General features: G+C 44.1%; 1 protein-coding gene across 1 annotated transcript in view; it reads right to left on the reverse strand.

The window, feature by feature from the left end:
• kmo (kynurenine 3-monooxygenase) overlaps positions 1–13,828 on the reverse strand; it is a 113,143-nt gene that overhangs the window by 62,922 nt on the left and 36,393 nt on the right. The window contains exon 5 of the mRNA XM_084322188.1: positions 2,799–2,847. Within this exon, the coding sequence (XP_084178314.1) occupies positions 2,799–2,847 (49 nt within the window). The remainder of the gene's footprint in view (positions 1–2,798; positions 2,848–13,828) is intronic.

Raw genomic sequence — 13,828 nt, forward strand, 5'->3', positions numbered from 1 at the left:
TAACACTGACGCTAGTATACGCCTTGTGTGGCACAATTCTCAAACTCAGTCGCTGTTTAATCCATCTCTATCGTAGAAAATAAATTATCTGTAATGCGCCCAAATAACAGACTTAAAACTCTGCTGGGCATAATGTGTGCCTTGATTGCCTTAAAACAAACAGTTGTTTGTTTGATTTTTTGCCTGAGGCCCCCAAAAGTCTAGGCTCTGGCTACACACATGATAATGGCCCTAACCAGTGACACTGCATACCCATGAGAAAGGCTGCATACCCATGAGAAAGGCTGCATACCCATGACAAAGGCTGCATACCTATGACAAAGGCTGCATACCCATGACAAAGGATGCATACCCATGACAAAGGATGCATACCCATGACAAAGGATGCATACCCATGAGAAAGGCTGCATACCTATGACAAAGGCTGCATACCCATGACAAAGGCTGCATACCTATGACAAAGGCTGCATACCCATGACAAAGGCTGCATACCCATGACAAAGGCTGCATACCCATGACAAAGGCTGCATACCCATGACAAAGGCTGCATACCCATGACAAAGGCTGCATACCCATGACAAAGGCTGCATACCTATGACAAAGGCTGCATACCCATGACAAAGGCTGCATACCCATGAGAAAGGCTGCATACCTATGACAAAGGATGCATACCCATGACAAAGGATGCATACCCATGACAAAGGATGCATACCCATGAGAAAGGCTGCATACCTATGACAAAGGCTGCATACCCATGACAAAGGCTGCATACCCATGACAAAGGCAGCATACCCATGACAAAGGCAGCATACCCATGACAAAGGATGCATACCCATGACAAAGGATGCATACCCATGACAAAGGCTGCATACCCATGAGAAAGGCTGCATACCCATGACAAAGGCTGCATACCTATGACAAAGGCTGCATACCTATGACAAAGGCTGCATACCTATGACAAAGGCTGCATACCCATGACAAAGGCTGCATACCTATGACAAAGGCTGCATACCCATGACAAAGGCTGCATACCCATGACAAAGGCTGCATACCCATGACAAAGGCAGCATACCCATGACAAAGGCAGCATACCCATGACAAAGGCAGCATACCCATGACAAAGGCAGCATACCCATGACAAAGGATGCATACCCATGACAAAGGCAGCATACCCATGACAAAGGATGCATACCCATGACAAAGGATGCATACCCATGACAAAGGCTGCATACCCATGACAAAGGCTGCATACCTATGACAAAGGCTGCATACCCATGACAAAGGCTGCATACCCATGACAAAGGCTGCATACCTATGACAAAGGCTGCATACCTATGACAAAGGCTGCATACCTATGACAAAGGCTGCATACCTATGACAAAGGCTGCATACCCATGACAAAGGCTGCATACCCATGACAAAGGCTGCATACCCATGACAAAGGCTGCATACCCATGACAAAGGCTGCATACCCATGACAAAGGCTGCATACCCATGACAAAGGCTGCATACCTATGACAAAGGCTGCATACCCATGACAAAGGCTGCATACCCATGAGAAAGGCTGCATACCTATGACAAAGGATGCATACCCATGACAAAGGATGCATACCCATGACAAAGGATGCATACCCATGAGAAAGGCTGCATACCTATGACAAAGGCTGCATACCCATGACAAAGGCTGCATACCCATGACAAAGGCAGCATACCCATGACAAAGGCAGCATACCCATGACAAAGGATGCATACCCATGACAAAGGATGCATACCCATGACAAAGGCTGCATACCCATGAGAAAGGCTGCATACCCATGACAAAGGCTGCATACCTATGACAAAGGCTGCATACCTATGACAAAGGCTGCATACCTATGACAAAGGCTGCATACCCATGACAAAGGCTGCATACCTATGACAAAGGCTGCATACCCATGACAAAGGCTGCATACCCATGACAAAGGCTGCATACCCATGACAAAGGCAGCATACCCATGACAAAGGCAGCATACCCATGACAAAGGCAGCATACCCATGACAAAGGCAGCATACCCATGACAAAGGATGCATACCCATGACAAAGGCAGCATACCCATGACAAAGGATGCATACCCATGACAAAGGATGCATACCCATGACAAAGGCTGCATACCCATGACAAAGGCTGCATACCTATGACAAAGGCTGCATACCCATGACAAAGGCTGCATACCCATGACAAAGGCTGCATACCTATGACAAAGGCTGCATACCTATGACAAAGGCTGCATACCTATGACAAAGGCTGCATACCTATGACAAAGGCAGCATACCTATGACAAAGGCTGCATATGTAACAGAGGTCCGTGAGTATATCCACCGTCACAAATCGATGGACTTCAAGTGTTGTGAAGTGACTGTGGCATGTAGCGGTACTGCAAGTTAAACTCACTCCCCCTTAAAAGACACAGACATGTTACCAAGAAGTGAATTCACCTCTTGGTATAGTGGTCTGTGATGTCGCCCGTGGTGCGGCCGACCCGGGTTCGAAACTCCCTCGGGGCATGTCAATTCCAACCGGTCATACATACCCATGACAAAGGCTGCGTCTACCCATGAGAAAGGCTGCATACCGATGACAAAGGCAAATTAGGCTACTTCAAAATAAAAAAAATTGGTTTGTATAAAACTGTTTTATCAAAGGTGATATGATTATTTGACTGGCAAATATAATTCATTTAAAATGATCCCATTAATTTCTAGTGTTTCCATTCCCCTTTAAATGTGTGTTAAGAGTGTCATGTTTGTACTGATCCTACCTGTTAGCAGTTCCTTGTTGAGGTTGGCTCTGTCTACTGAGAGGATGTACTGAAATGAGAACAAACCGTTGGCTCAGGCTCAGTCAACACTGGAAATACTACACATCTCTGGAAATTAAATATATGTGCTGAATTAAGGAATGAGACGCCTCAAGGATTTAAAATGTGGTCTCTCTCTATCCACCACACTCTATTACAGAACTTTTTTTATTTATTAATTTTATTCCACTTTCTCTTTTTTTTTAATCTACTTTTTCTCCCATTTTCTATTTTTCTCCCATCCCAATTTCGTATTGTCCAATTCTCCTCCCCTGTCTCGAACGCTGTTAGGCCATGCCTCCCACAAGCCGGCTGCAATGTGGACTAAGTCTTACATCACGTGTCCCCTCCGGTACTCGAGGAAGCAGCAGTCGCATCTTTTCACCTGTACAGCGCGATCTCTCAGCGTCGGGGGTCTGCGTTTGGAGGGCACGCCGCCACCGTCGCTTCCTGATTCTGCTGTGCAGGCGCACCAACCGACCTGTAGGAGTCGCTGTCCACAACGTCCGATCCCCACCATCAGCTTCCCTAATACTGCCAATTGTATTAGTATGAACGACCAGCCAAGCTGATAGCAATGCGGAGAGCTGGGCTCGAACCCAGCGTCTCCTGCATTGGTGGTGAGCGCCTTGCCCACTGCACCACATAGCCGCCCTTTATTCCACTTTCTCTAGGGCCGTACTCATTCTTAGTCGACTAATAGTCAAAGATTTTTTTCCGAATAGTTGATTTCATTGACAAATGTGTAAAGTTTTAGTTTTCCACGTACAATAATGCAGAAGGACTTCAAATCTTTCAGGAAATAACACATTCAGCATGTGAAAAAGCATAACAAATCTACTAAACAGCTAAAATGTCTTATTCGACTAAGACCAAACCGACCGGTTAATCGACTGTGAGTGGGCAGCACCAAACCTTATCCCTTTTCTACCTCCTCTCATCACCCCTCTGCCCTCTCCTGGTGACGAGGAGTAGTGTGGTGAAGGCTCTGACCTAAAAGTAGCTCCTCTCATCACCCCTCTGCCCTCTCCTGGTGACGAGAGGAGTAGTTAGTGTGGTGAAGGCTCCTCTCTGACCTAAAAGTAGCTCCATTCATCACAACGAGAGGAATAGTCTGTTTGCCATGTTGTCAGTCATCCTTCAGTGCTCCCTTCAGTCACTTAAGCTTAAGTTACCTGCCTCTCTCTCTGTCTCTGTCTCTGTGTGTGTGTGTGTGTGTGTGTGTGTGTGTGTGTGTGTGTGTGTGTGTGTGTGTGTGTGTGTGTGTGTGTGTGTGTGTGTGTGTGTGTGTGTGTGTGAGAGACCCACAAAATGCATCACTAAATGTTTAATTTGCAAACTGATAGTGTGTGAAGGAATTATTTAGTTTTTCTTCTTCATTATCACTGCACCTACAGCACCAAATGCTCAGCACAGGGTGGGGGGGATGGGGATGGGGGGGGGGGACATTTGACAAAAGCCTTAAATTGGATTAAAACCCACAACGTGGTCTTCTGAGCTACCAGGATACCTCAACATCCATTTCACTACAGAAGGTAGTGGATCCATTTGAACGCAGCTTTCACTAGTCTGGACATGGTTTGAATATACATACATACTGTACCGATAATGATGTTATACATGCTACTTCCAGCAGTTCCATTTTCTAATCTGGGGTTGTGATTCCATTGTGTCATGATTTTCAAAATGATGTGATATGATGTAGCCTACTTTGTGAGGCAGTAATGAAACTCAAAATTCATACGTAAAATCCGGATCAACTGATCCTAAAGACCTCCAAAATGACAATGGATCATCTAAATATTACACTGATGAACAGAATGTTGATAAATGATTTATGACAGTTGTTACTCTTATCTTTTGAAAAAGACGACTCTTAAAACCAATGATTCAAAGGCGCATGTGGCCATGATAAAGCATCTTCCTCAATTCATCATGTTAGCCTGTTAGCTTGCTGCTAGCCAGTGTTGGGAAAGTTCACTTTCTACATGAACTAGTTCAGTTCACAGTTCACAAATTTTAAAATGAACTAGTTCAGTTCATAGTTCAAAATAAAAAAATTTGAACTAAAGTTCATGGTTTCAAAAATGAACTAATTTATAGTTTATAGTTCTTTTTTTCAATACGTTGCTGCAAGCTATTATTTTTCAAATGTATTGCCACAACCCATAATAGAACCACAGAATACTGGCATTTCCATAACGCTTTGCTGTCGCCCATTCAGTCCACACTAGTAGCAGCTGCAGCTTTCATCTCTACAGTATATTTTCAAAAACATGAGGAAAAACCTGCTGCTTGAATGGTCTTTATTAAGTATAATAATCTAAATATACTTAAAGTACCAAAAGTGAAAGTAGTCATTGTGCAAACATATAAACATGTGCCGACAATCGCAACATAACTCTGTACTAACACAACAAGAGGTAGGAACCAGGCTGAGGTATGAAACTAAGGTTGTACCTCAAAGTTCAATATTCAAAGTGCAAAACATTTACCGACTTCTTTAACTAAAACTCTTTTAAATGCTCATACACCGACGTCGTAGAGTCTGACTCTGAGCGAGTGCAGCGCCTTCTAAAAGTGCGAGTGCTGCTGCTCTACTACCAGACTCCACGAAGCCCCGCCCAGAGCGGTTGCCAGATTGTGTGGTTTTCAGCATTATTTTAAAGCTTTACGGTGTGTTTTAACTGGGTTTTCGGCTGAAAGGCATATGAAATCTGGCACACTTTTGAACGCCATTATAATATAGTGCTGAGAATGAACACACTTTTGAACGCCGTTATACAGCGCTGAGAATTAACGCGTTCTCAATTACGTTCATTTAGGGGGGGAAACATCCGTTCAGTTCACGTTCTCCCAAAATACGAACGTGTTCAGGTACATCACTGCTGCTAGCTTACATAAACATGCCTCTAAAAACCACACGTCCGCCGCCAGGAGTCCTCTGTTTGTTTATACGTGGTAATTCTAACCTAATTCTAAACAAAACTTTATCTGCACATTATCTGGTTAAATCGTGCCATGGCATAGGTTCAAGGAAGTGGTTTGCATATAGAGAGAGGAAGTGGAGTGACTTGCACATAAGGCTGACTTTGGATCAGCTCATCTACCTTAATGAAATGGGAAATGGGTTCACTGCTGAAATGGGAAAACTGACCCTATGTCAGCATTTCTTGTTTTCTTGGTATATCAGAATGTGTGTGTTCATCGCAAGTTGTGAGATATTACTGTCAGTGATAAATAACTTCTTATACAGAATAAATATTGAGTTTATCTAAAGCTGCCTAACACGAGAACACCTGGTTATGTTATGCCTCGACTGACTCCTGCCATATCACTCTACATAACCATAGTCATCATGGTAGAATTTCACAAAATGACACAAAGGGTCATAGATGCGAAGCAAAGTGCCATGCATGAGAGCCGCCACTAGGGGCAGAGTGGCTAACAGTGAGTGAGTGAGTGACATTGAGTTGACATTATCTTCTGCATGCTTGCACACAGCTGGGACGCTGTCACGGCTAACCCTGCTCCCTCGCACAAAGTGACCCTTGCAATGACGAAGTCTTAAAAATGTTAATTTGAGCTGAGGACTGAAGGGCTTGAATGAAAGTATTAGTATTTATTAGATTGTGATGTCCTCATCACAGATACACAAAAAGAAGTCTAGGTTTCTCACTTTCATATTGTAACACTTAAGCGTTGGGCTGCACCAGCAAGACTGCAACATTGTAACAGAAAAACAGAGGTTATCCAAGCTTGTTTCTGATGGTAGGATAAAAAGCCTCCCTGACCTGATACCCTCAAATGTGGCTGGGAAGACACACCAACTACTGCAAAATTTAGTCAGAATCAGAATCACGTTTATTCTCCAGTGTACAGTATATCGATATAAAGTATATTTTTACTGGCCAAGTGTGGCTACACGTTTTGAAGTAAACTATATTGCAGGGTCACAATGTCTGGTGAAAATAATTCCAGAGTGGTCCGAACATAGTAGCAGAGTTTGCTTGTCCGTCTCAAGACAGTGTGTGTGGGCTGCGTGAATGCCTTCTACAACGCTGTTCCAGTTCCGCGTTGCCGTTATGGGGCGTATTATGGGGCTCATGCCGAGAAGCAGTAACACAACATGCATCCGTCAGTCGTACAACAGTGAACACATAGTTAAGTACGACTGACAGATGCATGTTGTGTTACTGCTTCTCGGCATAAGCCCCATAATACGCCCGTCTCTGGCTTCGTCCAGCGGACACCAGAGCTCAGCGATGCCGCTCGCAGCAGCATATTCTCCCCGCTGGCGATCGGAGCACGGAGGGTCGTGGACCAGCCAGAGTCGCGCGATTTTTTATTGGTTTGTCATGAAAAACCAATTACATAATCCAACATATGTGTAAAGGAACAACATATTCCTGTTAACGGTATATTTTTTTTAATGATTAGTTACGGCAAAATCAATACTCCATTTGTTGGGAGACCCTTAAAGCTTACATAAGAGGCTCCATTATTAGTTACTCTTCCTGGAAAAAGAAACAATATCAAACCAAATTACGCTCACTAGAGTCTGATATAAAAGCGCTTGAAAATCAACACTCCCTATTACAATCACGGACCTTATTGGATCAGATAACGGCAAAAAAGGCAGAATATAACACTATCACCTCGCGAGAGGTAGAAAGCGCTATGTCAAGGTTGAAACATCGCTACTATGAGCAGGGTGACAAGGCAGGGAAACTACTAGCGTGGCAAATTAGAAGGGAGGATGCCGCTAGGTGTATACCGGCCATCAGGGTAAGCGACAAAGGGGAGTTGACCCGGAACCCACTACTCATAAATCGGGCCTTCTCAGACTTCTACAAGTCTCTCTACTCCTCGCAGGGGGAGAAGAGACAGGAGATGTGTGAGTTCTTGGACAACCTAGATATACCTACGATAACAAAAGGTACAAGGGGGGTCCTTGACGAGGCGATAACTAAGCAAGAAATACTAGATGCCTTATCAAAACTGACGCCAGGGAAAGCTCCAGGGCCGGACGGCTTCTCTATAGACTTCTACAAGGCATTTATTAGCAAATTGATAGACCCTCTCCTAGAAATGTTCAACTACTCCATTGAGAATGACCAACTACCGGATACCCTTGAGCAAGCTCTTATTATAGTCCTGCCAAAACCAGGGAAGGACCCTACCTTATGCGAGTCGTACAGACCAATTTCGATCCTTTCCAACGAATATAAATTTTTTACTAAAATCATAGCCACTCGACTTGAGAGTAACCTCCTCACTTATTAATACGGACCAGACCGGTTTCATACAGAATCGCTCATTAATAGACAACGTGAGAAGATTTCTTAACTTGACGCACTGTGCCAAATCCATAGAAGACCCAGTCTGAAGTGGCTAATCCTTCATAAATTTCCATTTAGCCACTGGAGTTAGTTGCAGATTTGGCCGACGCACATTCATCATAAAGCACTCAGAGAGGATGTAAGTAGATTGACATTTATTAAACATAAACTCCGGTTGACTTTGCTAAACTAAATAAAATAATATCTAACAGGATCTTGACAAAGTAAATGATATAATTGGTCTGGCTTGATGCGGTCGAAAAACGATTACACACCAAACGCCGCTGTCTAACTCAGCTGTCAGACAGTTCATTCACTGATTTGAAGACTCCCAAAGGGGGGGGGGTGCATCTATGAGTGAATCTATGCCACGCCCCCACAGTCATCAACAGATAAGCGTCCAGGTAATATCTAGTTCAAGATTAATTTAAATCATACAGGTAAATACAATTTCATATCAATTATTAATATAATCCATAAATCAAAATATATATTATGTTACATGTTTCCCATTAAACTCAAATTGGGTCAATATGGCTCCAACATACCGGCCCCTAATTGGAGACGCTATAGCAAAAACAGTATAGTTATCAATAACATTAAATGGAGCCAGAGTGCACACGTAAAAATATAAACATGAAATACCAGAAAGCAATTCATTACATTAGTAATGTTCAATACAGTCATTATCTTTTCTAATTTCATAATGTTCAAAATGTATCCCCCCCCAGTCCCAAAATCCATACCAGTCCATCTTCATCATGCCCCAACTTAACCACCACCCACAAAGTCCCAGTGGCATAAGTGTTCTTGATGGTATGACAACCACGATACGCCAGCCATTGGATAGGGCAAAGTCCCATGGGAGTAGATGTGGTGTAAGATAGAACAGTTCATCGGTGTAAAGAAGTGCGAGAGGGTAGTGTGTGTGCAGTGGCATGGGCAAAGTGGGCAGGGGGCAGGGGAAATTTTACATTTTCAGCTCAATCATCAGCTTCCAGCAGCAAGCAGAGCTTATCGATGGGCCTTTGGAGTGTGTTTGTCTTGGTTCGAACTAACACACTCCGAACATGTCCTTTAGAGTCCAGCAAGGTCTTGACCACACGGGCTAGGGGCCATGAATGCCTTGGTGCAGTTTCGTCTACTATGACGACTACATCATTGACATTGAAGTTCTTTCTTGTCTTGAACCACTTTTGTCTTTGTTGCATGAGTGATAAATATTCTTTGGTCCACCTTCTCCAGAATAGGTCTGCAAGGTATTGCACCTGTTTCCATCTCCTTCTGGCATAGAGTTCATCTTTACGAAAGAGCCCAGTTGGCAAGAGGGGTTTGGTTTTTAACTGTAGCAGGTGGTTTGGCGTTAAGGGCTCTAGATCATTTGGATCCGTTGATACAGTCGTGATGGGTCTATCGTTGAGGATGGAATCGACCTCACATAGAGCCGTCTGTAGCACGTCTATAGCGATCTCGTTGGACGCGGAGAAGGCATTTGACCGAGTAGTGGCACTTTCTCTTCGCTGTTCTACAGAAAATGCACTTTGGCCCAAATATGCTAAGAATGATCCATATGCTGTACCTTAACCCTACAGCCAGGATACAGACCAACTCCGAGATTTCACCTTCTTTCCCTCTAAGGCGCGGTACTAGGCAGGGTTGCCCTCTTTCCCAGACACTTTTTGCGCTGGTAATCGAACCCCTGGCTATAGCAATAAGGTCACATAAAGCTATTAGTGGGATCAAGGTGGGTCCTGAGAGCCATGTCATCTCTTTATACGCGGACGACATAGTCCTGTTTCTAACCAATCTTGACTCATCCATGCCTGCCCTTATGGAACTACTGTCAAAGTATAATGTAATCTCAGGCTACAAGATTAATGCACAAAAAAGCGTGGCCGTGCCACTTAAAGGGGAACTCCAACATTTTGGGAAATTAGCTTATTTAACATCTTCCCTGGAGTTAGACAAGAAGATACATACCTTTTTTGTCTCTGTGCGTGCATTTTAGCTTTGGGAACAGACGCTCCGTTAGCATAGCTTAGCTTCATCACTGGAAGTGAGGCAGGACAGTAGCCTTACAGTGCCTTACAGTGTATTGCAAGGTCTGACATTGACCAAATTTGATATGCATGACCTTGGTGGGCTCTAGGTCAACTCCTGAAAAGGGGGTCAATGTCAGACCTTGCAATCAAAAGTTAGGGGGCGCACTGAAATTATGGCAAGGGTTATTAGCCCCCTAACTTTTGATTGCAAAGTCTGACATTGACCCCCTTTTCAGGAGTTGACCTAGAGCCCACCAAGGTCATGCATATCAAGTTTGGTCAATGTCAGACCTTGCAATACACTGTAAGGCACTGTAAGGCTACTGTCCTGCCTCACTTCCAGTGATGAAGCTAAGCTATGCTAACAGAGCGTCTATTCCCAAAGCTAAAATGCACGCACCGAGACAAAAAAGGTATGTATCTTCTTGTCTAACTCCAGGGAAGATGTTAAATAAGCTAATTTCCCAAAATGTTGGAGTTCCCCTTTAACTCACTAGCCGAAAAAATACCAAGGTCCAATTTCCCCTTCCAGTGGAACTTACAATTTGTAACATATTTGGGTCTAAAAATCCCAAACCAAATAGATACAATTTTCTTACTAAATCATGACCCACTACTTAAAAAGGTGGAGAAGGACCTAGATAGATGGATGCAGCTGCCTCTTTCGCTAATCGGAAGTGTGAACTGCATTAAGATGAACATCCTACCTAAATTTCTCTACCTTTTTCAAACCCTCCCTATATCTATACATAAGAACTTCTTCAAGAAATTACAAAGGATAATATCTGCATTCATATGGAGAAGGAAGGTCCCTAGAATTAAAATCCTATATAATTCCCCCCAGTGTGGTGGACTGAAACTCCCGGACTTCCAACGCTATTACTGGGCTGCACAGACAAGGGCTCTGTGGATTTGGCAGAATGAGTCGATTAATTCCCCTGCCTGGAGACAAATAGAACAATGCCATATGATGGACGTACCGCTGGCCGGAATTCCTTTTATCAGGAAGTACCACACCCTGAAGAATAGTTCAGATAACCCATTTATTAAACACACAGCAAGAACATGGTTTGAGATTCAGACACATCTTGGTAGCTTTATTGCATTTCACAGGAAGACTCCCTTCCACAACAATCCAGCTTTGCCAGAATCACTTAGAGATGGCATCACCAAGAAGTGGTACACTCAGGGAATTAAAACTTTTGGGGACCTAATAATAATATGATAATAACATACTTATGTCCTTTGAACAGTTACGCGCCGCCTTCCACCTACTAATTTCTTCAAATACCTACAGGTCAGACACTTCATAGGTACAGGTCAGGGAGGAAACTCCACTCTTCCAAAACACCTCCTCATAGATGATATTCTAAAAAGGAGTTATTCACACTAGAGGCATCCTATCATTAACATATGATAGAATTCTGACCAGTACAGAAATTATACCCCTAAACGCCAAGAACAAATGGGAGCGGGACCTGGACTGTACCTTTGATGAAGATGAATGGGAATCACTATGTGAGTCTGCACTATCTTTTTCATATAACACTCGACATAAACTTATGCAATTTAACATTCTCCATAGAACCTATTTTACGCCGGAAAGACTTCACAGGATGAATGATGCTATCTCTGACCTTTGCCCTAGGTGCTCAACGGAAACAGGTAGCCTGCTCCACATGTTCTGGGAATGTAACAAACTGAGACCTTACTGGGGCTCAATTTGGGAGATTCTCGAAGAGGTCACAGGGTTTGAGATCCCATGTACACCTAGATTAGCATTATTAGGAGACATGTCTGACATTTCTCCAGATAAGAGAGGCAAGGTGCGGATCATTAAATTGGCCATGATTGCAGGGAACAAGTGTATTGCCATGCTGTGGAAGAGTGCTGAGTCCCCCCCATGTCTATGTGGCTTAGTGAAATCTCTTCGTACATGGCATCAGAGAAAATAATGTTCAATCTTAAGAAAAAACCACATCTCTTTGATAAATGCTGGGCTGGGTTTAGGCAATACTTAGAACAGATTACATAGTAGGTTGACGATGTAGGCTATTATTGAAGCTCCCTTTTGTCTTTCTGATGGGTATATATTGCAATGAATGATACTGTAAATGTTATTAGTTGCTCTTTGAAGAGAAAAGATGTAACGGTAGATATTTATTTGTTTGGTGTAGAAGTATGGGCACCTGTTAGACGGGTGTAACTGGGTTTACTAAATTCTCAAAATGTGTAAAAAAAAAGAAAAAAAATGAATTTGTTGAGGTCCTAGTCTGGGGGAGGGGAGGGGGGGTCTGGCCTAGAGTTTTCTTTTAGTTTTTTTTTTTTTTGATTTTGTATCTATTTTTCTGTAACTCTGGGAGGAGGGGCAGTTGGCAGCATTTCCTTTTGTATGGTTGTTGAACTGTTGAACTGTTGAACTGATGCTGTAAAACTGGAAAAAAAAGAAAATACCAATAAACATATTGTTTAAAAGAAAATACTCCATTTGTATAAATTAGGTTAACTGGAGCGTAGTATTGCTGCCTGGCTGAGGGCCGCGTCGCGGCTCATGCGCGCGCTCGGCCAATCAGAGCGCAAAATGGCAACGGGAACTGAAACAGCGTTGTAGAAGGCATTCACGTGTGTGGGCTGGGCGCTGTCCAGTGCGGAAGGCCTGACTCTCTGCAGAGAGAACTGCTGAGTGTGTGTGGATTGGGCGCTGTCCAGTGTTGAAGGCCTGACTCTCTGCAGAGAGAGCTGCTGAGTGTGTGTGGGCTGGGCGCTGTCCAGTGCTGAAGGTCTGACTCTCTGCAGAAAGAGCTGCTGAGTGTGTGTGTGCTGGGCGCTGTCCAGTGCTGAAGGCCTGACTCTCTGCAGAGAGAGCTGCTGAGTGTGTGTGGGCTGGGCGCTGTCCAGTGCTGAAGGTCTGACTCTCTGCAGAAAGAGCTGCTGAGTGTGTGTGTGCTGAGCGCTGTCCAGTGCTGAAGGCCTGACTCTCTGCAGAGAGAGCTGCTGAGTGTGTGTGGGCTGAGCGCTGTCCAGTGCTGAAGGTCTGACTCTCTGCAGAAAGAGCTGCTGAGTGTGTGTGTGCTGAGCGCTGTCCAGTGCTGAAGGCCTGACTCTCTGCAGAGAGAGCTGCTGAGTGTGTGTGGGCTGAGCGCTGTCCAGTGCTGAAGGTCTGACTCTCTGCAGAAAGAGCTGCCGAGTGTGTGTGTGCTGGGCGCTGTCCAGTGCTGAAGGCCTGACTCTCTGCAGAGAGAGCTGCTGAGTGTGTGTGAGCTGAGCGCTGTCCAGTGCTGAAGGTCTGACTCTCTGCAGAAAGAGCTGCTGAGTGTGTGTGTGCTGGGCGCTGTCCAGTGCGGAAAGCCTGACTCTCTGCAGAGAGAACTGCTGAGTGTGTGTGGGCTGGGCGCTGTCCAGAGCTGAAGGCCTGACTCTCTTACATTCACTAGCGCTGTCTCTCTATCAGATTAATTCATAATTGATACATTATTCAATAGCTTAATTTTTACACAAGTAAATACTGGTTTAAATAAACAATTTGGTATTATGTCCCATCTTTGCTGTGCAGGAATTCTGTGTGAAAGGAATTAAAGGCCTGTCCCGTATAGACACCCGTCCCAAA

Source organism: Notolepis coatsorum (genome assembly GCF_963971535.1).
Source record: "Notolepis coatsorum genome assembly, chromosome: 9".
In the NCBI taxonomy this organism is placed as follows: domain Eukaryota; kingdom Metazoa; phylum Chordata; class Actinopteri; order Aulopiformes; family Paralepididae; genus Notolepis; species Notolepis coatsorum.